General features: G+C 58.0%; 2 protein-coding genes across 3 annotated transcripts in view; one reads left to right on the top strand and one right to left on the bottom strand.

Annotated features, from left to right (window-relative positions):
• The window catches only part of SH2D2A (SH2 domain containing 2A), a 15808-nt gene extending 13136 nt beyond the window's left edge, over positions 1 to 2672 (top strand). The window contains exon 9 of one of the 2 annotated variants that reach the window (XM_045454585.1): positions 2578 to 2672. The gene's annotated coding sequence lies outside the window, so the exon portion shown is untranslated. Of the gene's footprint in view, positions 1 to 2515 lie in introns of both variants that reach the window. The other variant, XM_045454586.1, reaches the window with a different exon arrangement.
• PRCC (proline rich mitotic checkpoint control factor) lies at positions 1450 to 25720 on the bottom strand. The gene is made up of 7 exons (XM_045454583.1): positions 24984 to 25720; positions 13400 to 13447; positions 10677 to 11243; positions 8474 to 8569; positions 6016 to 6159; positions 3992 to 4057; positions 1450 to 1911 (listed from the first exon to the last, which is right to left on the bottom strand). The coding sequence occupies exons 1-7, from the start codon at positions 25449 to 25451 to the stop codon at positions 1825 to 1827; spliced, it is 1476 nt and encodes a 491-aa protein (XP_045310539.1). The 5' UTR covers positions 25452 to 25720; the 3' UTR covers positions 1450 to 1824.

Here is a 25720-nt window from a genome sequence, read left to right as displayed (position 1 = left end):
TATCTGCAGAGAACTGAGGTGGGAGGTAAGAGCCTTACAGACAACAGGCCTAAATCCATCCACTTCCAGAATACACCAGGACCCTCCCTAAGGGCCACATCCTGCCTCCCAGCCCAGAGCCCCCGCATCTCGGTCACGACGCAGCCCCCCGTGTCAGGGTCCCAGGGGTGCAGGCCAGGAGGCCGGGCTGCATGTGCAGGCAGCACATCGGGTACAGAAGACAAAGCTTTGGACGCGGGATCCCAGACTCTGGGGCCCGTCGACCCAGGTGACCACCTCAGATACCCCGGCGAGTGGCCTCCGCAGTGGAGTGCCGGTGGGTTGATGCTCCTTCCTGAAGACGGCTGGAGGCACCGCCACGGGCAGCTGTAGCCCCAGTGTCCCCGTGGGATGCAGGAGCCCTGTCTGGCTCCAGCCCCAAGTAGGTCAGATTTCAGATAAGTGGGTGGTTTTCCTGTAAGTGACGAAACCCTCCGCCGTACTTAATGAGAAACAGACTCCTCAACTTACCCAACACGCAAGACCGGGAGCTCGGGGAGACCCTCCCTCCCGCCTCTTCCTTCTCACGCCCGGGTCCCCACACCGCCACACGCTCCAAGTGACCCCTTGGCCGTAACCTTCACCTTCCCATCTGTCACCAGGACTGTCAAACGGCCAGCTTCTCCAACGGCCCGGCACCAGGGCCGCTCCCTTCAGGGCTCTTCTCGACGCCCTGGTATCGGGAAGCCGCTGCAGCCAAGCGCGGCCGGAGCCCCGGCACCCCCAGCAGCCCGCTCCGGTAGTGGCCGCAGGATGCACGGTGCCGGGACAGGCGTGGGCCTCCCGCCCCTGCCCGAGCCCTGCCCCGCGGAGGAGGAATCAGGCCACCGGTCTTGCTGCACGCGGCATCCCAGTGCAGAACCGCCAACCCAAGCCCGTGACCCTGCCGCCGCCCTCCCCCAACCACTCCTCCCTCTCTAACAAAAAGCTAGGGGTCCAGAAGTCCCCAAGGAGACCTGCCTGGCCCCCAAGCTCCACACAAAGCTTCCAAGCCGTTCATGGCCAATGGCAACTGGTTGTCAACGTGAGTCCTTTCCAGGGACATTTCACCACTTCACTTCCTGCTGGACCGAAACTGATGTGAAGCGACTTTTCCACGTCACAGAAAGGACCTCCTCGACCTCCTCTAGTCTCCAGAGACACCGGAGATCAGCGATACTTTCCAGATCTGGGACCACAGGCCCCCGCCCCATATACGAAGTCGTAGGCACGCCTCCAGAGTCTTCAATGGCCACGAGCCCAGTTTAGACGGTGGGCCCAGGGGAGAAAAGCAAGGCAATCATGAGGCAGGTTGTGAGGGTCGGGGCGGGGGGTGCATTACACTAGGTACAGTCAGACCGAGGAACAGGAAGATGCAGGCGAAAGATCCAGAATGGAAAAAGGAGAGCACACGAAATAGCAGGAAAGGGGTTAGGGCGAGCAGTGTCCGTCAGACTGAATGTTTTATTTCAACAGACATCCCTGGTTTAAAATTAAAAAAAGAAAAAAAAAAAAGATGGAGGGAGGGGTTCACCATTTCATCACACCCACGAGGGAGCAAAACTCCCATCCAAGGACTCGGAGCCCCGTCTGAAGCATCACCGCTCGAGTCTTTGCTCCAAGACAGAGAGGAGCTGAGTTCTCTAACTTCTGTTAAGAAAAATCTATCAAACGTGTTCATCCTCGCGGAGGCGAGGGCTGGGTCCCCAGGGAAGGAGGCCCTGGACTTGGAGGCAGCGGGGGTCCCGGAGGCGAGGCCGTGGCGCCGGGCTGCAGGAGGTCCCGGGGGCAGTCGGGTCCGGAGCCCTAGAACCCGTACTTGGCTTGGGTCTGCCGGCGGCTCAGCTTGTTCTCGGACCAGGCGTTTTTCAGCTCCAGCTCCCGCTCCTTGGCCTGCAGCGAGAGACACGGGCGGGGGGGTGGGCGTCAGCCTGGGGTGACAGACTTCTCCCCTGGCCTCTGTGAGCTTCTTCCCGCACCAGCCCCTTTCCCCCCTGGAACACGTCCGGGAAGTAGCAAATCCCCTGCCAGACTCTGTTTTCCCTGACTCAGGTCGAAGGGGAGACCCCGAGAAAGCAAAGAGCTAACGGGGTTTAAGCAGAGCAAAGACTCAAGGATCCCTGGCCCCGGGCGCCCGGCTGGCTCAGTCGGCGGACAGCGCAACTCGACCTCGGGGTCCCAAGTGTGAGCTCCCCGTGCGGTGTGGACATGACTTAAAAAATCTTTACACGGGCCCTGGGTGGCTCAGTTGCTTAAGCGTCCGACTCTTGATTTCGGCTCAGGTCATGATCTCACGCTTCATGAGTCAGAGCCCCTCGTCAGGCTCGTCAGGCTCTGGGCTGACAGTGTGGAGCCTACCTGGGAGTCTCCCTTTCCCTGCCTCCCTCCCTCCCTCTCTCGCCGCCCCTCCCCGGCTCGTGCATGCTCTCTCTCTGTCTCTCAAATAAATAAACATTCAAAAAGTAATAATAAATACATAAAATCTTGACAAAAACAGAACAGAAGCATCCTGGTCCTACACCTGCTGGAATTAAAACCGAATTAAAACTCTCTCTCCAGTGGAAGCCGGACAGACGTGAGCGGGAATTTGCATCTGAAAGGAGGACATCAGATGCCTTGGATGCCCGACCAGCCAAGCAGGAGAGGACAGCGTCAGAGATGTGGACAGGGCCACACGGGACACCAACAAGCGCCAGCTGTGTCTCGAGATGGGAGTGTCGCTGCTGTGCTCCACACAGTGGATGTGGAACCCTGGAAATTCACACCCCTTTCAAGCACAAACTGAAGCTGTGAAATACAGACTGGAAGGCACCAGAATTGTGACTTTCCTCTGCTGACCTCAACGCCACACTTGGGGACCCTACGGGCACCGCCTGAGAAGGGGGGGCTCGCCAACCCCACCCCGCCAGAGTTAGCTGGTATCTGCCCACCTCCCCTTGGTTAAGGGGCGGAGGAGAAGAGTTAGGGTTTAGGGACACCTGGGTGCCTCAGCAGGTGAGCACTGGACTCTTGATCTTGGCTCAGGTCACGATCTCACCCTTCATGAGTTCAAGCCCTGCCCCTTCGGACTCTGCGCTGACACTGCAGAGCCTGCTTGGGATTCTCTCTGCCCCTCCCCCACTCGCGCGCTCTCTCAAAATAAACAAACATTTAAAAAAAAAAAGGGTTTGGGCTTAAAAGAAAACCCTACCCTCGAGTCCTTTCCCTACAAATAACAAGTCAGGATAAGGACACAGGGGAGTCCCTGAAAAGGAAGGTGAACCATTGACAAGAACAGCAAAAGCAGATTTCCCCCTGAAATCACCAGGCAGCAATGTGTCCCCAGGGAAAGGGCCAGAACAGCACGTTCCCATCTGGGTCTCAGACAGCGTTCAGCACAGGAGGTCTCCAAAAGATGTCTGCTTAATGATTAAATAAGTGAGAGTTGCTGGGTCCTATCAGGTAAGTGACATTCTAATTCCAGAAGACATGTTTGGATTATCTGCGAGTTTTAATTATTTGTGTTGTTTCCTGCCACAGAAGTGGAGACTACAAAACCAACATCCTTATCAGGTGGATGTTCTGTTAAAAGCTGGCGAACCCATTTTTTTCTTTAGATTCTTAAATCCCTAGATAGATAAACTCGCCATTTATTTCTGATAAACTTGCCATGTAATAGAACCGTAGGAGAAACCACTTTGCTGCCCTCCGCGTGCATGTTTGGGTATCTGAATCTCCACCTAGTTTACTCGCAAGCCCCTGGCACTTGAGGCTGAAGGGAAGTGGGAAGTGACAGGCGCCAGGCGCCAGGCGGGGTGGGGTGGTAGGTGATTCTGAAGGACACATCCCCCCCTAGTGGCCACATGGAGAACGGACCCTGGGAAGCTGGTGCCTGGCACCTGGGCTTCCAGCCCACGGGGCGGTGAAGGGGCCTCAGGCCCGCAGTCAAGGGGTCTCAGCCGGCTGTCCCTGGGGTCTCCGGGGACCCTCTCACCTGATGGATCAGGTACGTGATCTGGTGCTTCCGCCGCTGCTGGCCCGTTGGCTGCTCCCCTTTCTTCTGCAAGGGAAGAAAACACACTCGTTAAGCCACAGGAAGAAAAGGAGAAGTATCACACGTGCCCAGATGGTGCAAGGCTGGGGCTTAGAAACCAAGTACTTGGCCTAAAACCTGGGGGAGAAAAGTCAGCTTGGAGCTGTTTTTATGTCTATACGCTCACAAAACGGTTTTTATTAAAACCATTATGCCAAAAACCCAGGCTAAGAAGATCTGCCTGAAATAGCCTGCTAATATCTCTGCCGGACTGGAGATGCTTTGGGGTCAGGATTGCGTCTTCTGTTTCTTTGGTAACCCTACCCCACCCCACCCCACCCCCAGCAACAAGCACAGGGCTCTGCCCACAGTGGGCACTTGAAGCTGGCTGTGTTACGTGTAGTGACTCTACAACAGCTTCTGTTCCAGGGCCTGGGTGACCTCCCTCCCTCTCGTAATCCTGCCCGTCTCCGCCTCAGCCCTCCCCGTCTCTGTCCCTTTCTCACCCAGCCTGCTCCTACCTACAGCTTCCCCAGCTCTCCCATCCCCAGCCTCTAGCTGAAAGCCCACCCCCGCCCCCCCTCCCCGGCGTGTGCCTCCCCAGAGACCCTGGAATCAGAATTTTCACCACCACCCACCTCTCCCCAGTCTTCCAGCCTCCACCCGTAACTACACCCAAGCCCTAACCAAGCTCTGAAGCAAAAACTTTACTGTCAAAGTCTATACTGGTCTGGGCTTTTTCATCCTATGGTTTTCCTGCCCCACCAGTGCTGCCTCAGACCAGAAGCATCCTATCAGCCCCACCCAGCCCCCAACACTCCTCTCTGGAGGGTCCTCGGCAACCCCCCATCACTCATCAACTTTCTCCTGGCTGTGCTGTAAAGCCCTCGAGGACACGAACCGTAGGTTTCTCTTCTTTTCAAACAGTCGAGCTGTAACACCATGAGGCGGTGCAAAGAAAGTAAGGACCCAAGCAGCAGCAAACCCCCAATTCCTGGCTGCTGTGGGACACCGTTTAACGTCACCATCAAAGCCGACAAGCACGACGCACTCGCTGGCCACGGTGGGCGCCACCCACGGCGGCTGTCACACGGAACAGTGATGCTTCCGACCCGGTTAGGAGAGCACGCTCCCCCCAGTGGTTCTTCCAGGAAACACGGATGGCTCTGTGCTGATCTAACCACAGCCCTCTGCTCTGTCCTGTACGACCGCCAGCATTCGGTGAAAACAAACGGCCAGGACTCAGATGGCCATCTGTGGCCACAGAACAGAGCGGAGAGAGTGGGAGGGAGAAGGGGAGAAGATGCCCGACCTTGGCCTTGCTGGTGCTGGGCTTGAATCCAGGGCTTCTCCACATTCCGCCCCCCGTGGCAGGCTCAAAAATGTCCATGTTTGCTGTGCTCAGCTACTAGGTGGAGAGGGGTCCCTCACGCTGACTGAAGAAAACTAGCACAGGAAGGCAGGCGTGTGGTGTGGGAAGCGTGGAGAATAAACACCCGAAAAGCCCCCAGCTGGCGACAATAAGTAACAGCAAAAAAGGAGAGGGGAGGGGGTGCATACTCAGAACCGGAGCCCCCAGGACTCTGCTGTTACATCCACACCTCAAAGATGTGCTGAGCCAGGCCCCAGCCTGGCAGGGTGGAGGCGGGAAGTGACAGAGGGAGAGGGCAGGGCAGCTGCGGGTTCTGTCCCGCCGGGGAGACAGCCACAACGCATCAAAGCTCTTCCCGAGTCGCCCGGTCTCAGTGACAAGACTCCACCCCCCAGACAGAAAGCAAAGTGCCGCAAAGTTCTGGAAAGTTCTAGAAGGCGGAGGCTGCATCCGTGAGGCTCGGCGCAGGCTCCAGTCCCACGGGTGGCAGGCATCTGTGAAAGGTGCTGGGGGGTAACCATCGGGTGTGGGGTCAGGACAGGAGCAGGCCCAGATTCTGCTCTGGGCACCCCCCACCCCCAAGTTAGCCATGCAACAGACCCTTCCCACTTACTTTGCTGAATGACTTCATGGTTTTCTCTTCTGTCAACGACTTGGTCATCCACTGCTGAGCCCCACTGAGCTGGTCGTCACCTTTGATCTCCACAAAGTTGACTTCCTCCCTCCCTCGGTTCCTCTTGCCCTGTAGCCGCTTAAACTGGAAAAGGAGACAGAAAGCAGCAGTGGGGGATCTGGGTGAGAGGTCGGGGACTCACTAGAATCCCAGAATTTATGGAATCATCTTACGACCATCCCCCCGCCCCCTGCGCTACCCACGGCGGCTGTCACACGGTGCAATGATGCTTCCCGACCCAGTTAGGAGAACACAATTAAGTGTCCTTAACTCCCCCCTGTGCGATACCCCCTTTCACCCCCCACCTATCAAACTCGTCCGATGCCCAATGAAAGGCTGCCGCCCAGACGTTCTCCTGCCCTCAGGGAAAGGGAGGCCAAGGCGGTACCCCCAAACGTGAGCGAGTACGGGGGGGGGGATCACTGCTGGGAACATGTGCTCAAACTATGCGTAAGTTCAACGTACCGAAAAGGACTACATACAATTTTCAGATTAAGAATTCAGAGTAGGGGCGCCTGGGTGGCTCGGTCGGTCAAACGTCCGACTTCAGCTCAGGTCATGATCTCACAAGTTCGTGGGTTTGAGCCCCACGCCGGGCTCTGTGCTGACGGCTCAGAGCCTAGAGCCTGCTTTGGATTCTGTGTCTCCCTCTCCCTCTGTCCCTCCCCTGCTTGCACTCACCTTTCTCTCTCTCTCTCTCGCTCTCACTCTCAAAAATAAATAAACATTAACAAAAAAAAGAATTCAGGGTAAAAAAAAAAAAATCTAGGATTCTTCCTCTAAAAATTGGTTTTTACACGTGCGTTCCTTCTCACTGGTTTGGCGTCACAAAATCAGCAGACTCCACACCAGAGTGGACCTCAGAGGCGGAGCTGGGAGAGAGGGAGCCTGGCAAGATTTCTAGGAGACTGCCGCTCTCTCTTGCCCGCCTCACCAAAAGGGCAGGTCGCACCAACGTCGCCCGGACTCGTGTGGGTGAGGGGACTCTAATGGAAACACTCAGAGACCTGAGTGCAGGCCAGGCCCAGCTCTCAGCGTCACTGGTGAGGTCTCCTCCGAGGGACTCCACCTGCAGGAAAGAACTCTCGCCCCTGGATGAGCTCTCTGCTGCCTCCCAGGCTGAGGACAGAAAGGGCCCAACTATGGACCGTGTCAAGGACACACCTGCAGGGGACACAGTGACAGCAGGAAGAAGCATGTGTAGGGACGGACACCTTTCTGTGAAGAGGCGAGAGGGGGTTATTTTTCCTAAGAGCCTGAATGCAAAAAGAGCACACCCCTACTTCCCCAGCCCCCTCCTGACAGGCTGAGACCTCCCTACGGAGAGAACAAGATTTCCCATCCGGAACACAGCCTGACGGGACCCGGGGTTTTCTCTCTCCTTGTGCTGAGGTGAGGGAGCCCAGCGGCAGGGGATCCAGGCGTGTGAACACAGGAGTCATTTACTGTGGCTGCTGTCCTCTCCCCAAATCTATCGTCCCCTTCACCTTTAACGTGAAGGAGCCCAACATTCTGGCGTATTACCACCCAACTGGATAAAAGACTATCCCACCCCTGGGCTCCCCCTGAAGCCACATGTGGTCACGTGACCAGACTCTAGTCAACGAGACAGAAATGGAAGCGCCGGTAGGAACTCTGGGGAGATTTGGGGGAGGTCTCCCCAAAGGAGAAGAAGATACTCTTCCTCGGTCTCTCCACCTGCCGCAGAACAGCGGCCGCGATGCAGGCGAGAGAGCGGCAGCCTCGGCCGCCACCACCGACCAGAGCACAAAGGCCACAACGTAGGGACAGCAGAGGAATCATCACAAGGCGCCCGGATGCCCAACAACTATGCAGGGCTGCCTCCGGCCTTCTTTGAGGAAGAAAAAAGTTAACTTCTCCGATGTAAGCCACTGCACTTTGGAGTTTCTGCCACAGCGAATCCTAACTGAATATAGTTAAAAAAAAACAAAAACAAAAACAAACAAAAAAACCCCACACCCAGTGCAGAGCCCAATGCAGGGCCTGAACTCTCGACCCTGAGATCAAGACCTGAGCAAAATTCCACCACAGGGGTGCCTGGGTGGCTCAGTCAGTTGGGCGTCCGGCTTTGATTCACGTCATGATCTCGCGGTCTGTTGAGTTCGAGCCCGCATCAGGCTCTGTGCGGACACCTCGGAGCCTGGAACCTGCTTCGGATTCTGTGTCTCCCTCTCTCTCTGCCCCTCCCCCGCTCACACTCTGTCTCTTCCTGTCTCTCAAAAATTAATAAACGTTAAAGACCTGAGCTGAGACCAAGAGTCAGATGATCAAACAACTGAGCTATCCAGGCCCCACTCCCCAAAAGGTTCCTTTACTTTTGGATTTGAAACCTGGCGTCCATGGGTCAAAGATGGTCACCCGTGCTTTATTAACTTACTGCTTCGTCATCGATGAAGGAGGCGTCTGGGGCAATTTCCTGGGGGGGGACCAGGGCCGGGTCCTGTGCAGGATAGTAGCCACCACTGTAATAATCCTGCAGTCAAGAGAGGGAAAAAACACACCAACTGAGGGGCACAGCGGACAGGGGACAAGGTCTGGAGCAAACCCTCACCAAGTGGCAGCGGAGGCACCCGCACCACAGGCCCCTCAAGCGGCCCAGGTAGAGGCGTGCGTCCCGAGGACCCATCTGTAACTCAGAACACCCTCTGCAGCTTCTCTGATCGGCACCGTCCAGGTGGCTATAGCTCAGGGAAGGGGGACAAGAAACAGGCATTCTCTCCTGCTTCGGTTTACACCCCTCTCCCTCGGCTGCTCCCCAGGGTGAATCCCAACCCTCATGCCACAGTGCCCTCAGCGCCACACCTCCTGCCCACGAGATGGAGACACCCTCGGCCGTGAGCAGGGGAGAGGTGTGAGGGCACACCGTTCCCGCTCCTTGTCTTAATTTTGGGCCTGTGGACCCAAGGACGCTGCCTGCAACGGGGAGGGAGGGTGCAGATCTCTGATATGAAATAAATCGCCACACACCTGAAACTAACATAACATCCATCGCGTCAACTATAGTTCTTTTCTTCTTTTCTTTTTTTTTAGGGAGTGGGGGAGAGGCAAAGGGAGAGGGAGAGAGGGTCTTAAGCAGGCTGCACACGCAGCACAGAGCCCGACGAAGGGTTCCATCTCACATCCGTGAGATGATGCCCTGAGCAGAAATTAAGAGACGCTCAACCGGCCTCTGAGCCACCCAGGCGCCCCTCAACTATTCTTCAATAAAAACCTAACATAAAATAAACGGCTTTCAGACTGGTACGGAATTGACAAAGCCGGGAACAAGCCAAGGTGTGTGTTCCCGGGCACTCAGCTCAGGAATCTGATGACCGCCCTGGAACTGAGCTGTCGGAGGCTGCTGCGGTCCCGGAGGAAGAGGGGTGCAGGCAGGACGAAACCCCAGGAGGCCAGCCAGGTGGCCCTCGGGCTGAGAAGCGGCTTCCTCCCGGCCCACGCTTTCTCCCAATTCTTCCACTTTTGCCCAAAACTCCAAAAAATGCCCCTTTAAGAACATTCATTTTATAGTGAACTAAATGGAAACGTTTAACACTGACCGAATAAAACACGCAAGAATCCAGAGTGATCAGAGCACGATTTTCTATGAAAGCATTCACAGTAAGATACGTGGAACTGCAGGGTCCCGAGTGCACGTTACATGTTTCACGTGCACGGACTCCCTCGGTGCAGTTTATAAATAAATACAGAATGCCTGGTTGTTGTTCCTTTAAATGGCTTTGGTTGTTGTTGTGTTTTGTTTTGTTTGGCTAAGCAGGTCAGAACGAGTCCCTGAGCCCCTGGAGCCCTCTCCACCCAGGACTGCGATGCCGGGAAAGTCTTTCCTAAACCCACTCACCTGGCCTCCCATATCCTCGGACGCCACTCACAACAAAGCTAAGCAGCTCTTCCAAATGGCACTGGGATAAAAAGTTATCCCAACTCTTTCCTGGGCATTCGCTCTGGCCCGGGCACCATGCCACGCTGATGGGCTTGTCCCAGCATCGCTACGAGGCCACTACCGTCACCCCCCCCCCCCCTCGTACAGCTGAGGAATCTGCCCAGACTCACACGGCTTGGGATTCCAAGCCCAACCCCCCCTCAGACCCCACTGTCTGTCACAGCACAAATTACGGTCCCCTGGCTCCCTGGGACAGGGGCTCCCATCCTTTCACCTTCCCGTGGCTCCTGCCTTCCCCCCTCTTCCCTTCTGTGTTCAACTCTCCAGACCCCCTTCCCCCTCAGCCCCTCCTCTCCTTCCTTCCTGCTCTCAGCGCACCCCTCCAGTCCACTCAGCCTCACCATCCACACCAGCGGGTCTTGGATCTCCCGCCTTCTCCCTACACCTCTCGCCAGCTCCTACGGGGCTGGTTTCCAGAACAAACGTATCAGTTATGTGCTTCTCCCTGTCAGACTTCAAGACGGGCCCTTTTTCAGAACAAAGGTGGTATGTTTTGAGGCCAGAGATATACAGGAAAATCAAGGCGCCGGAAGACATTAATTCAGCCAAAGCGAAACCACAGAGGCCGTAGGACCGGCTCAGAGCTCTCCGTGACCTCCACGCTCCAACGCGCCCTGGCCCGCCCTCCGGACCACCTACCCACCTGATAATAAGCACCAGCGGCATTGGCATCGCCATATGTGGAAAACTGGTTGTAGCCGTAGTCATCCCCAGGCTTAGGCATCCAAGGGGCCCCACTTGAGCCCGCTGCCATCTTGAATTCGAGGGGGGCATTGGCTGCGTCGTCCTGGAAGGCCGGCTCCGGTTCCGTGCCTGGAGGCAGCTCTTCAGGGACGGCAGGGAGGGGGTAAGGGTATGGCTCAACTCCAGGCGGCTCAGCCTTGTCAGGGAGGGAGAAAAAGTTCTCGGGGGCTACTTCCTCATCACTGTCGTCCTCCTCCTGCGTGATCTGCTTCGTCACCTGTAGGGCAGCACTCTTGGCGGCAGCCTTGATGGCAGAGGGTGACGGAGTGGTGGTTGTGGTGCCCATGACAGAGGCGAGGGAAGAGGGCTTGGTCTTAGAAGCCTGTCTGGAGGGCTTAGCGTCAGAGGAGCCATCCGCGGGCTTCCGGGAGGAGGCGTGGGGCAGGGGCAGCCTGCCAGTCTCTTTCACAGGCAGGTTTTTAGGCTGGGGAAGCAAGGCAGACAGGCCAGCGCCCTCGCCGGATCCCTGGTGAGCACAGGTTCGGGGAAGGAGGGAAAAAACGTGCCAAGTGAGATCTGGTGATACGCGTTATCGACACCAAGAACGAGAAGCACAGACAGGCGCTCCGGCCTAAAATCTCACTCTGCCCGCTGCATCGCTGGGGGATCCCGTCTGCCTCCTACCTCAGGCCCCACTGCTGGCTGCTTCTCCCAGGGAAGACATCACCCCCGTTCTCCTCGGCTCCACACCAACCCAGCTCCGCTGCCCTGTGCCCCAGAGCCTTCCCTGAGTCTGTGGCTTTTGGTGACTACGATGCTTTTAACCCCACATCATCCCTTCTTCCCAGAAAGCCCAGGGCTCTCTCCAGCTGATCGCTCTACCTCTCTCCAGGGCTTGAAGGTTCTTCTTAACATAGGAACTCCCTGCTTCCCTGGGATTGCTACTCAAAGTCAAGAACAAGGCTCTGTCCAAAAGACCTTCACTCCTGTTGCCCAAAGTCCTCTCCTCTGCCCAAGGAAAGCCCTGTACGTGTGACGTATTCAGCTTATGCCAGAGTCGAGCACTTAACTTCTCAATCTGTAAGCTGAATGACTCAGCCCATCCCGAGTTCCTCCTGCACGGAAAAATCTCTCCGATTCTGCTTTCTGTATGCCACGGGGCTAGCCTGGCCTAGCTGGAGGGCCGAGGGAGGTGTCAGTCTAAAAAAGGAGAATGGAACAAGGCCACCATGCCCCTATCCTGGAGGACCAGTATACTTCAGCCCCTCGGCCAAGCAACGCCCAGAGCAAGTGAAGAAAGGCTGGTGAGTCAGGCAGGCAGAACAGTTCATCTGGCCAGTGCGCTCCTCCCCCTGCTGTGTGTCCACAGCTCTGGAACATTCCAGCCAGGTGGACCGCAGAGACTCAAACACGTAGGGAGCGGGCCCACGTGCCATGTGGTTCACATGCTCAGGCTACCTTGAAGTGTCTGACTTCTCAGCTGGAATCTGGGGTCACAGCCACACCCCTGTGCAGCACTGGGTCCCCACCCTGCCCGACAGCTGAGCCAGTGTCCCGCCACCCCCTCCGCCAGCTGGGAGGCTGCTCTGTGCTCCGGAGGCCCTCTGAGCCAGTGTCCCCATGACTCAGGCTGCCCTTACCCACCCCCTCCAGGAAGCCACCCTGGGTAACGGAGAACCGGCCTCCGGCAGCCTCAGCTGCCAGTTTTGGCCGCGACTCCTCTTCCGTCACCCCCCACACACAGGGCCAGGACGTCACTCTCCCCTCCACATGACTGTGCCCGGAGAGCTCCCAGCAGTGGAGGTGACATCTTAGCAGAGTCAGGGGAAGGGGCAGCTCTGGCGTCACACGCCTGAGTCACGACATAATCTGACAAAGGCAGGACCGCTTTTGCTTTGGTTTTTCTTGAGACATACGATCCACGAGATCAGAGAGCACGTGAGTCCCCGAGCAGCGAGTGGAGCGGGAAGAAACTCCCGGGGGCCGGAATAAAGGCACCGGGACAGGGGAAAACAGGGCAAACGGCCGAGAGATCAGCTCCCGGCATCGTCTGGCTGAGGAGTTCGGGTCTCAGGGCTGGAGCGGGAGCCAAGCGCAGCAGGGAAGGGCTGGGACTGGACGGTCAGACCCAGAGTCTGATCCCCGCCCTGCCCCACGCATCGCTGCCCGCGGGCAAGCTCCTTCAGCCCGTGGTTTCCACCAGCGGAATACGGGGGTGATGATAACGCCACGACTGCGGTGCTACCTTGAGAATGAAATCAACCGAAGGCTGGTAAAGCACTGAGAGCTGTGCCTGGCGCGGCTGAAGTATTTACCTTCCAGGTTAAAGATGAGGCGGGAGGATAACCACACAACACACACGTTCCTAACATCGTTCTGCCCGCTCCGCTCACCCTTCCTGAACAATCCTTTCGGCGGAAATGCATCGCACCCACTGGTTTCTGCCTCCCTGCCACCGGCTGCCCCCAGCAGGGGTGACCCCACCAGGCCAGCGCCGAGCAACGGCGAGGGGAGGGCCCTCGGGGGCGGCTCCGAGAACAACCAAACCACAGGGAGGGAGCTGGTCCTCAGATGCTTGCATCTGCCCTACGTGTGATGTGGAAACACTTCCCGGGCGTCGTGACTCTCTTTCGGGAGGCAATACGGGAAGAGAAATGGCTTCTGCCGGGTCACAAAGCTTACCTGAAGGACAGTTTTCTTCTTGGAGGGCTCATCTTCCTCGGAATCTGACTAAGAAAAAGAGAAACGGAATAAGGCCTTTCTGCGTGAGGGCGGTGGAGGAAACACCCACATCCAGCGAGGTCCGGACAAGGGCGGCCCGCGGGTCTGTGCGGTTGCAGGGGAGGCGCCCGAGAGCTCCCTCCCTGCTCTCGAACCGCCTCAGGGCGAAGGGGTGTGTGGTGACTTCCCCAGGACGCTTGTTCTGCGTTCTGCCCGGGTCCTGAGGCCCAGGCTCCTTGGCGTCAATTTCTATTCCTTTAAAGTAAAAGCATTTCCTCCCGTTTAGACCTGGTGGAAAGAAAAGGCTACACCCGTTTTTGTCCTAATAAATCTGTCTGCTGGAAGACGGATGGATGTGGCCCACCATCTCCCCCAGTCTCAGCTGCCCTTCTGAAACCGCTCACGCAGACAACATAACCGCACGGCCGGGCAACTCCGGCGGGAGTTAAGTGGGGTGTTAACTACTCTCTGTGCAGCATTAAAGGTCAAAGCCATTGGAGAAATCCATTCCCTCTGCAAGTATGATCTACCGTCTGCCAGACAGAGTTGCTCGCGTCCAAGAAGAAGGTGAGCCAATGGGGACGGTGAGCGCTGGGGGCAACACAGGAGGCCATTTGTGTCACCCTCTGACTCACCGGGGCTGTCCCTAACACAAGCTCTCACACTGGAAGCTACCTGACCTTGTAGCTCAGTACCAGATCCTGAACATCGCCATCGATCAAAAAGGTGCAAGCCTATGATTTTTAAAAGTTATTCCCCTAGGGGGCGCCTGCGGGCTCAGGCGATGGAGAGACCGACCTCGGCTCAGGTCGTGATCTGGCGGTTCAGGAGGTGAAGCGCCCAGGGGGGCTCTGTGCTGACAGCTGGGAGCCCGGAGCCTGCTTCGGATTCTGTGTCTCCCTCTCTCTCTGCCCCTCCCCACTCGCACTCTGTCTCTCTGTTTCTCTCCCAAGTAAATAAAAGCATTAAGAATAATTACAAATAAATACATAGTAAGTAAGTAAGTAAGTAAGTAAAGTAAATCCCGGGACGCCTGGGTGGTTCAGTCGGTTGAGTGTCTGACTCTTGATTTAGGGTCAGGTCACGATCCCAGGGTCACGGGATGCGCAACGAGTATGGAGCCTCCTTGAGATTCTCTCCCCGCACCCCCCCCCCCCCCGCACACACTCTCTCCCTCTCTGTAAAATAAAAAGTAATAACGCTAAAGCATTTTTTAAAATTAAGAATAAATAACAAGTGAATTCTCAAGCCAAGAACCTTAAAAGCTTCCATTTGTTCCCAGGGCCTGCTTTGGGCGCCTGCGTATAAAGGGGATCAGGCAGGTCTCAGACGCGTCCGTGTGCAAGATGCTGCAAGAACTCAAACGCTCTGCTGGAATCTCTCGGCCGACCCTCACGGCCCACAAGTCCCTCCCCCGGCTCATCGGCTACAAGGACCTCACAGCGACTGAGAATCTACTCTCTGCAATCCACAGTGCATGTATCGACGGATGTCCCGACAGCCGCCCCAGGCTGGGTGACGGGAAGACGATGCTCATGCGCTCTGCCCACGGGCACGGGGCAGGGCCTGGAGCAGGGAGAGTCCTGTCCCCTGTTCCCCAGACCAGTCCCCCCGGTGTGCCTCAAAGATTGTGTGTGTGTGCTGTGCCACGGAAGAAGTCCCCGTCCTCAAGGAGCTCACAATCCAGTAAGAGTGACAAGCGTCCCGTAACAAGGCAGGACAACGCAAAGGGCGTCAAGTGTGGTTCAAACACCCCCTCAACGAATCTGCTGGTCCTACGTTTGTCTCTCCTCCATGTGGGGCCTCACCTCACCGCCCAGTCCCTGCACCTGTATCAGTATGTTGCAAAACCCGTAAGGGGAGTCTGTCTGGGGGGCAGGGGGACAGGGGAAGAGGTGGCAGAGGGCAGGACAGTCATCTTAGGTGGCAGTCAACTCACGACGCTTCACTCGTCCTTCCAGTAACACTTCCCGGCAGGCCCTGTCATCTCAGTTTCGAGGGGGAGGGAAGGCAGGCCCGGGGAGGCCAAGTACCAGCTGGGTCACGGCGGTGGAACCAAGGGCCGGAACCATTCAGCTCGCGCGTCTCCGCAGAGACACCGAGCCGAGTTGTCCCCTGCTGGCCCGGGCCCGAGATCCGCCCTGACCAGGCCCCTCAAGACCCCACACGACGCAGACGGGCACACACGGCACCAAATCAGAACTACAAGTGTGAGTCTCAGCTGTGCCATGTATTTGCGGCCCCCAAGCCTGTGGAAAATAGCATGCGCACATATCACAATGATGCGCTAAAGACCGCACGAGCATCTAGCCATGGAAACGTACATAAATGAAGATTCTTGGCAGAGGTCGAGGACTCTCATTCTCTCCGGCCTGCCAAGACATCAAACTCAACCAAAAAACAAAAAAAGCAAATAAACAAAGCATTAAGCCCCAAACACCTAAACACCTTGACCCGTCCTCTCTGTTCCAAACTCCCATTGCCTCAGAGACCCCTGACCATCCCCTGGCCTCGTAACCACAGAGACACGTCCCCTCCCTGGCAGGGCGCGTGGGGAACCACCTCACTACCGGGCACAGACGGTTCTCGTGACGTCTGGAGGCCCAATTAAACTTTAACATCTTAGGCAATTAGGTTCAAGTGCAACAATGTGCGAATAAACAGGTTTTGTCCAAGTCTCAGATGATTACGTTTATAAAACTGTACAAACATATTATTTTTTTTTATTTTTATTTTAACGTTTATTTTTGAGACAGAGAGAGACAGAGCATGAACGGGGGAGGGTCAGAGAGAGGGAGACACAGAATCTGAAACAGGCTCCAGGCTCTGAGCTGTCAGCACAGAGCCCAACGCGGGGCTCGAACTCACGGACTGCGAGATCATGACCTGAGCCGAAGTCGGCCACCTAACCGACTGAGCCACCCAGGCGCCCCAATTATTATTATTTTTTAACATTTAGTTTTGAAAAAGAAAGACAGAAAGACAGTGTGAATGGGAGAGGGCCAGAGAGGGAGACCCAGAATCCCAAGCACGCTTTGCGCTGACGCGGGGCTCAAACTCAAAAACCGTGAGATCATCACCTGAGCCGAGGTCAAGAGTCGGATATGCTTAACCGACTGAGCCACCCAGGCGGCCCCATAACATTTGCCACTTTAACCGCTGTGTGCATTCGGTAGCATTAAGTGCGTTCAGTGTTGTACAACTGTCACCACTATTTCTGGAACCTTCCATCATCCCAAACGGAGAGTCTGTACCTGGTAAACAATACCTCCCCTTGCCTGCTCGCTGCACTCCAGCCCCAGGGACCCTCCACTCTCCTGTCCCCTGGGCTCTGCACACTGTGGGCATTTCACGTGGCTGGGATCACACGGCACGTCCCCCGCTGTGGCTGGCTTGTTCCTCTTAGCGTAACGCCTTCCAAGGCCATCCACGCTGCACACATGTCAGAGTTTCCTTCCTTCTTAAGGCTCAATGACACGTGTGGCATGGACATGTCGTGCTGCTGTCCACTTGTGGACACCTGGGCTGCGGGCGCCTTCCGACCGTGGAGAAGAGCATTGCCGCGGACATGGGCGTGCGTGTGGGAGTCCTGCTCTCGGCTCTTCTCACCGAGGAATGAAACTGCCGGATCACAGGGGCACCGGGCCGGCTCAGTCGGGGGAGCCATGCGACTCAATCTCAGGGTCATGAGTTCAAGCCCCATGTTGGGTGTAGAGCTTACTTAAGAAGAAACTTAAAAAATAAAATTAAAAAAAAAAAAAAAAAAGAGGGGCACCTGCGTGGCTCAGTCAGTTGAGCGTCCGACTTCGGCTCAGGTCATGATCTTGCAGTCCGTGAGTTCGAGCCCCGCGTCGGGCTCTGTGCCGACAGCTCGGAGCCTGGAGCCTGTTTCAGATTCTGTGTCTCCCTCTCTCTGACCCTCCCCGTCTCGTGCTCCGTCTCTCTTAATAATAAATAAATGTTTAAAAAAAAAGAAAGAAACTGCTAGACTGCGGAGTAATTCCAAGTGACTTTCTGAGGAACTGCCACACTTTTCCACAGGAGTAGATCAAACGAAGGCCATAGAGTCAGCTCCTAGAGAGCAGCAATCAGCCAGTGGTGACCTGGGCAGGGCTGTGCCATCAGACCCAGAGAGGGCGACGTTCCAGGCGCCACGGAGCCTCGGGCTGGGCCAGCGCAGGCCCTCCTGGGTCTCAGAGGCGCAAACTGCTTGCGCCTCTGAAGGAGAAAGGAATGGACGTCTTGGCCTCACAAGAGCCTGAGCCTCCACGGCCACCACTGTCCTCTCCGCTCCAGCTGCCAAGAGTGACAAGACACACGCACGGAGACTGCAGAGCAAAACGGAAACAGACATTTTCCATTAAGCCGGCCCAGTGGGATCTGCTCATCTATCAGAGCGGTTCTCTTATCTTCCCAGGCTCGGGCTCTGGCACACGCCCGCTCCAAAAGGCCGTCTCGAGCTGCCGGGGCCGGGAGCCAGGGAGGAAAGAAGGGCCCGGGCCCCGACCCCCCCAGGCTCCAAAGCCGAATCACCACCACACTCCTCGCGGCTTTATCCCAATTAGCCTGACTCATCAGCCGGTTTCCGTCTTTGGTCTCCTGACCTTCTGCGGACAGGTGCCCTCCAGTTAGAGCAACGTTCCCTTTCGCCTGCCTCTCCCCTGCAGCACCCTCACCGCACTGCCTCTCCCCTGCCGCATCCTCACCATGCTGCCTCTCCCCTACAGCACTCTCACCGCGCTGCCTCTCCCCTGCAGCACCCTCACTGCGTTGCCTCCCCGCTACAGCACCCTCACCACACTTCCTCTCCCCTACAGCACCCTCACCGCACTGCCTCTCCCCTGCCGCATCCTCACCATGCTGCCTCTCCCCTGCCACATCCTCACTGCACTGCCTCCCTCTGCCACACCCTCACCGCACTGCCTCTCCCCTACAGCACCCTCACCGTGTTGCCTCTCCCCTGCAGCACCCTCACTGCGTTGCCTCCCCGCTACAGCACCCTCACCGCACTGCCTCTCCCCTGCCGTACCCTCACTGTGCTGCCTCCCCCTACAGCACTCTCACCGCGTTGCCTCTCCCCTGCCACATCCTCACCGCGATGCCTCTCCCCTGCAGCACCCTCACCACGCTGCCTCTCCCCTACAGCACCCTCACCGCGTTGCCTCTCCCCTGCCACATCTCGCCGCACTGCTTCTCCCCTACACCACCCTCACCATGCTGCCTCTCCCCTACAGCACCCTCACTGCACTGCCTCTCCCCTGCCACATCCTCACCACGCTGCCTCTCCCCTGCCGCATCCTCACGGTGCTGCCTCTCCCCTGCAGCACCCTCACCACGTTGCCTCCCCCCTGCAGCACCTTCATCGCATTGCCTCTCCCCTCCAGCACCCTCACCACACTGCCTCTCCCCTCCAGCACCCTCACTGCACTGCCTCTCCCCTGCCACACCCTCACCATGCTGCCTCTCCCCTGCCACATCCTCACCGCGCTGCCTCTCCCCTCCAGTACCCTCACCACACTGCCTCTCCCCTGCCACACCCTCACCATGCTGCCTCTCCCCTGCCACATCCTCACCACGCTGCCTCTCCCCTCCAGCACCCTCACCACACTGCCTCTCCCCTGCCACATCCTCACCACACTGCCTCTCCCCTGCCACACCCTCACCATGCTGCCTCTCCCCTGCCACATCCTTACCGCGCTGCCTCTCCCCTGCCATACCTTCACCGCGCTGCCTCTCCCCTGCCGTACCCTCACCATGCTGCCTCCCCCCTACAGCACCCTCACTGCGTTGCCTCTCCCCTGCCACATCCTCACCGCGCTGCCTCTCCCCTGCCTCACCCTCACCACGCTGCCTCTCCCCTGCCATACCCTCACCGCGCTGCCTCTCCCCTGCAGCACCCTCACCGCGTTGCCTCCCCCCTACAGCACCCTCACCACACTGCCTCTCCCCTACAGCACCCTCACCACGCTGCCTCTCCCCTACAGCACCCTCACCGCGTTGCCTCTCCCCTGCCACATCTCGCCGCACTGCTTCTCCCCTACACCACCCTCACCACACTGCCTCTCCCCTCCAGCACCCTCACCACACTGCCTCTCCCCTGCCACACCCTCACCATGCTGCCTCTCCCTGCCACATCCTCACCGCGCTGCCTCTCCCCTCCAGCACACTCACCACACTGCCTCTCCCCTGCCACACCCTCACCATGCTGCCTCTCCCCTGCCACATCCTCACCGTGCTGCCTCTCCCCTGCCACACCCTCACCATGCTGCCTCTCCCCTGCCACATCCTTACCGCGCTGCCTCTCCCCTGCCATACCCTCACCGCGCTGCCTCTCCCCTGCCGTACCCTCACCATGCTGCCTCCCCCCTACAGCACCCTCACTGCGTTGCCTCTCCCCTGCCACATCCTCACCGCGCTGCCTCTCCCCTGCCTCACCCTCACCACGCTGCCTCTCCCCTGCCTTACCCTCACCACGCTGCCTCTCCCCTGCCACATCCTCACCGTGCTGCCTCTCCCCCGCAGCACCCTCACCACGTTGCCTCCCCCCTGCAGCACCTTCATCGCATTGCCTCTCCCCTACAGCACCCTCACCACACTGCCTCTCCCCTGCCACACCCTCACCGTGCTGCTTCTCCCCTACAGCACCCTCACCATGTTGCCTCTCCCCTGCCGTACCCTCACCGCGCTGCCTCTCCCCTTCAACACCCTCACTACGCTGCCTCTCCCCTACAACACCCTCACCGTGTTGCCTCTCCCCTGCCACATCCTCACCGTGCTGCCTCTCCCCTGCCTCACTCTCACCATGCTGCCTCCCCCCTACAGCACTCTCACCGCATTGCCTCTCCCCTGCCTCACCCTCACCACGCTGCCTCTCCCCTGCCACATCCTCACCACACTGCCTCTCCCCTGCCTCACCCTCACCGCGCTGCCTCTCCCCTACAGCAAGCACCCTCATCATGTTGCCTCTCCCCTACAGCACCCTCACCGCGCTGCCTCTCCCCTACAGCACCCTCACCGTGTTGCCTCTCCCCTGCCACATCCTCACCGCGCTGCCTCTCCCCTGCAGTACCCTCACTGCGCTGCCTCTCCCCTACAGCACCTTCACCGTGTTGCCTCTCCCCTGCCACATCCTCACTGCGCTGCCTCCCTCTGCCACACCCTCACTGCGCTGCCTCTCCCCTACAGCACCCTCACCGTGTTTCCTCTCCCCTGCCACATCCTCACCGCGCTGCCTCTCCCCTGCCTCACCCTCACCACGCTGCCTCTCCCCTGCCACATCCTCACCACACTGCCTCTCCCCTGCCTCACCCTCACTGTGCGGTCTCTCCCCTGCCGTACCCTCACCGCGCTGCCTCTCCCCTACAGCAAGCACCCTCATCGTGTTGCCTCTTCCCTACAGCACCCTCACCGCACTGCCTCTCCCCTACAGCAAGCACCCTCATCATGTTGCCTCTCCCCACCGCACCCTCACCTGCTGCCTGTACAGCTGTGCTTGTCCATGGCTCTTCTCCCTCCCCAACAGGCACTGCTTCAGAACAAAACACCCCTGGACTCAACCCTGCCACTCCCAAACTGTGACTTGAGACAGATCACCTCTGTTCTCTAAACTCCTGTTTCCTCACCTGTAGACCAGGGATGCAACCGCCCAGGCAGTGTCAGCCACTCAGCGGGTGTCCCAGAAGGGTCTGTGCCCCTTCCCGCTCCACCTCTACCGAGGGCTAAAAATCAGCTAAACCTGCTGCCGTCAACTCTTTACTTGGTTAACAGAAATGACCAAAATTAGTGAAGTCTGCCTCTCACACCCTCCAATTTTCCACTATCTGGGTAAACGATCTGTAAGTATAAGTAATCCTAACCCAGATAAGCCTCAAATTTGCTTGCTCTAAAATGCATGTTATAGGACACAAAACTTTTTCTTTTATTTTTTTTTTTAATTTTTTAAATGTTTATGTATTTTTGAGAGTGAGAGAGTAAGAGACACAGTGTAAGCAGGGGAGGGGCAGAGAGAGGGAGACACGGAATCCCAAGCAGGCTCCGGGCTCCGAGCTGTCAGCACTGAGCCCGTTGTGGGGCTGGAACTCATGAACCTTGAGATCACGACGCAAGACGAAGTCAGACGCATAGACTGAGCCACCCAGGTGCCCCAAGGACAGAAAACTCTTACAGCAGACTCACTTTGCTAATTTTGACATTTTGTATCCTAATTTTAGAAGTCTGAGTCCATGAAATCAACAATCGTCCAGCCCAATGCGGTGTGGGGGGGGGGGGGTTAGCTCGGGTGGAGTAAGGAGAGGAGAAGGGAAAAGGAAATGACCATCTGTTCCGTGGGTCGTTCCCAGTCCTTCATGTAAACCGAAGGCTGACTGAATGTGACCTCGCGTCGCACCTGGACAGACTTGGGCGCTGCCCCGCCCCGACTGCAGCTGACTGATGAGCCGACCCACATCAGACCGACCGTATTCTCTCTCCTGGAACACCAGGACCGGGACTAAGAACACGGCTCCATCTGGACTGATCACTAAAGAGAAATAAAATACGAGAAGGGGTGGGGGTGGGGCGGCCATCTTTCATCGGCAGCAAAGGTCAAGCAGCAGAGGAAACTGATCTGCAGCCAAAGAAGCATGAATCAAACACGCAAAGATCTCCAACTTCTGACTCCAGGCCCTTTCCCGGGCACCTCGGGTCATTCATTATTCAACCTGGCTTGAGGTGGTTTCTGATCCTTGCAACCAACTAAATCCAGCTAATCCCCGATCTGCTCTGTATTCCCTAAATAAATGGCAGCACTACCCTCCGGCTGCCTGAGCTCTTAAAGGCAGGGGTCAACCTGGAATCCCGGCCCTCATCTAGGCCATCCCATCGACCGCCCAGACGGCCCAGGTGCTCTACTCCCCCACAGCCCTGCCGCCTGCAGCGCTCCCCAGGCCCGCGCCCGGGTGCCCAGGCCATCACCCCCTGCCACGCCGTGCCTGCCGGTCTTGCTCCCCCAGGTCTTAGCCGCTGTGCAACCAGAGAATTCTTGCTGTGCCCGTAAGGGCGCCTCACTACCCCAGGGTCACTTACGAAGGCCTTTCCGTGGTGCCCAGAGGCCACATCCCCTGGCCTCAGCACCCCCACGTCCCCGCATCCAGCTCCGGAGCTTAACTCACTCCAGGTGCCCCGGAAGCATGGTCTCTCTCGCTGCTAAGCTCCCTGCCACATCCCGCCCCTCCGCCTGACGTGCTCCTCCCCACGGCACCCGCTTTCTCCGGCTCCCTCTACTCACGTATCTCATCTCTGTGCAGACATCTCCTCCCTCTGGCAGCCTCCCCAGCCTCTAGACCGGATTAGCACCCGCTAGGTACGTTCCCACGGCACCAGCTCTAACGTGGCTCTTCTCCGACTTGACCTGAAATCTATCTCCTTGTCCGCCTCCTCCAGAAGCTCCTTGTGGGCAGAGCCTATCACGTTCACTGTACTCCGAGCTGCTGGCACAGAGAAGCAGGCTAGGATCGAACGAACCAACGAACGAACGAGAGCTCAGAGTTCATTGCTGCTACTTCAACTCCAAACCCTAAAGGGAAGTCACTTAAGAAAATGTTTATTTATTTCTCCAAACGTGCCCTGTGAGCCTACTAAGTGCAAGACACACAGCTTACAACCGGAGGAGCACGACCCTAAAGCCAGCAGCCGCCCTCAGCTGACCATCCTGTGCTCTTGGGGACCTTTCCGCAGGAACCATGCGCTCAGAGACCGCCAGCACCAGCTCAAGCTGAAGGAAGGTAGGAAACTGAAGGGGGAGGAAGCTTTGGCTTTATTTGAATGATCCGAGTCTCGAGTCTTGTTCACCTTGGAGAATTCGGGAACTTTGGGAACTTCGAGAATCACACTGACAAAGGAGGGACGGGGCGGGGAGTCCTCGGGGGTTTCCCCCACCTCAGCCAGACCGAATGGAAGACTCTACGACCTTTAGCGGCAACTCGTTCTGATGCTGCCTCCCCAGACCTGCAAATGAACTCTCCGCTGTCACAGTGGAGGGAGGCAGGCTGCCTCAAAGTGCCTCCTCCCCCCAGACATCAGAGGGAAACTAGGCAGAGAACACGGCGAAGCGGAGAAGAGAGAGCGCGGAAGAAACGAACCCGTTCTCTTCGGTCTCGTTCAGAGACTTCCCTGCGCTCGAGGCAAAACCAAGACCAAAGTTTCACTGGAGACAGAAGGCTGTTTGGGATCCTGGACTTGGAAACAACAGACTCGGGGCAAAGAAAGGGTGAAGTAACGTGGAAGAAAGTTTGGATCGAGACGTGAGGGAGATCCCGGAGCCTCCTTTTCGTGAACAGTCCACATTCATTCACGTGTATTCACTCAGGGAACATCCAGGCAGCAGTCCGCACACCCCGGGCACTGTTTCGACCGCGAGGGATACGGCACGAATCAACAGGGCCTGCCTTCGGGGGGCTTGTACGGCTGCGGAGAAAAAGGAAGGGAAAGGGCGAGGGATAAGAGGCTGCAGTTCGTGCAGGTGGGCCAGAAAGCCCTCCTGAGAAGCCAGCTTCCAAAGGAGCCGATGGGAGAACAAAAGGCCATCTGGGGTTAGAAGGTGAGGGGCCAGCAAGTGCAAGGAAGGGGGGACGGCCCCCAGCCAGAGCTGGAAGCCTGCAGGGCAGGAAGAGCAAAAATAAGCTTCTCCCAGAGGGCTACCAAAGGTGAGCGCAAGACGGACCGGTTCGCTTTTCAGGAGCCAGAGAGGAAAGACCTCGGCATAACCCTAAGCCCCTGCCCGCCAGCAGGCTCCATGTCTCCCTTATTCCCAAAGCACTCGCTCCAGAACAGGCCTTCTATTTTCTGTTCCAGCTTGGCGGCTTCTTCTAGAAATAGGACCCAAGCATCCTATCTCCCCTAGGCTTAGCGGTACCTAAACGGGGAAACTGAGGCACCGGCCTGGAAGTGACAGACCCAGCTCTTCACCTCCACTCTGTCCTTTTCCAGGTAAGATCTTACCTGCCGGACACCTGTTACCTCCCAGAGCTCTGCAGCAGTTGAAAGGGGAAGAAGGGGAAGGACAAACCCTCCCCTTCTTCCCTAACTCCCCTCAAGAGCAGAACTCGGGATGCCTATTCTTTTCGTCCAGACCCTAATGGTTTTAGGTGCAAGGGGGAAAAGTTGGTCCCGAATGTGCAGGCAAGGGCTCAGCTCAGGATTCCTGCCTCCTGTCACTTCTTCAGGTGGCAGGTCGTAAGCCGTTGTCCGGATAAGACAAGTACCACACGGCCTGGGCTGAAGACGCAACAGGGGAGCAGAAGCAGGCGCGCGGGGGCCCGGGACCGCCAGTGCCGGGGGACGGGACGTGGCCCTTCCGCAGGCGGGTCCGGCCCCGCGAAACCCGCGTGGACAAACAGCGAAGTTGACAAACTCAGCTCAGTGAATCGCAGCGTGGCAGGAACGCAGCGGTCCGCGGCCAACGGAGGCACGCACAGGAGGCAGCCCCGGAACCTCCCAGGTCCCCGGTCCGGCGGGGCCCAAACCCGAGCCGAGGGGCAGTGCGGGGGCGCCCTCCCCGGATACTCACATCCCCCTTACGCAGCTCCGGCGCCGCGATCTTCACGGGCTCTGTCCGCTTCTTTGGCTTGGGAAGGCCCAGGGGGGGCCCGGCACCGCCCACGGAGGGCGGCAGGCCGAGGCCGGGGCCCCGGGGCGAGGGCAGCCCCAATCCCAGCCCCTCCCCAACTCCCGCCGCCTCGGCAGGGCTCACGCCTGGGGGTGGGGGGAAGCCCCCCAGGCCGAAGGGCAAGGGCGGAGGCGGCTGGAGCCGGGGGTCTCCGGCGGGAGGGGGCAGCAGCAGCGGCGGGGGGAAAGCTGGGGCCAGCATCTGGGGGGGCGGAGGCAGCAGGGCCGGGCCCTTGGGTGCGGGGAGAGAAGCGAACAGGCCCCCTAAAGCGGGCCCAGATGGAGGGGCCGCCGCCTCCTCCTCCTCCGGCTCCGGCTCAGCCTCATCCGGCTCACTCTCATCGCTGCTGGCGTAAGCAACCAGCGACATGGCGCCTCCCGCCTTTGGGGCGCCCTTGCCGGCAGACGAGGCCTACTTGAGACCGGGGATGTCCGGGGGCCTAGTGGGCCCCGCCACTGGGCGGGGCGGGGCACCGAAAAGCCCGCCTTCTCCGTACTCTGGGGCTAGGCCCGGCAGGAGCCCATGGCCACGGTAGATTTCCACCGAGCAAGGCTTCCCTCTTCACTTAAGCTCCCAGTCCCGGGCAACTACACACAGCTAATGGCCGCCGAGTCACTCCGCCTCCTCCTCGCCTCACC

The sequence above is a fragment of the Leopardus geoffroyi genome, chromosome C3 (genome assembly GCF_018350155.1).
Source record: "Leopardus geoffroyi isolate Oge1 chromosome C3, O.geoffroyi_Oge1_pat1.0, whole genome shotgun sequence".
In the NCBI taxonomy this organism is placed as follows: Eukaryota; Metazoa; Chordata; class Mammalia; order Carnivora; family Felidae; genus Leopardus; species Leopardus geoffroyi.
The sequence above is the reverse complement of the archived record's forward strand: the minus strand, read 5'-3'. Positions and strand labels throughout refer to the sequence as shown.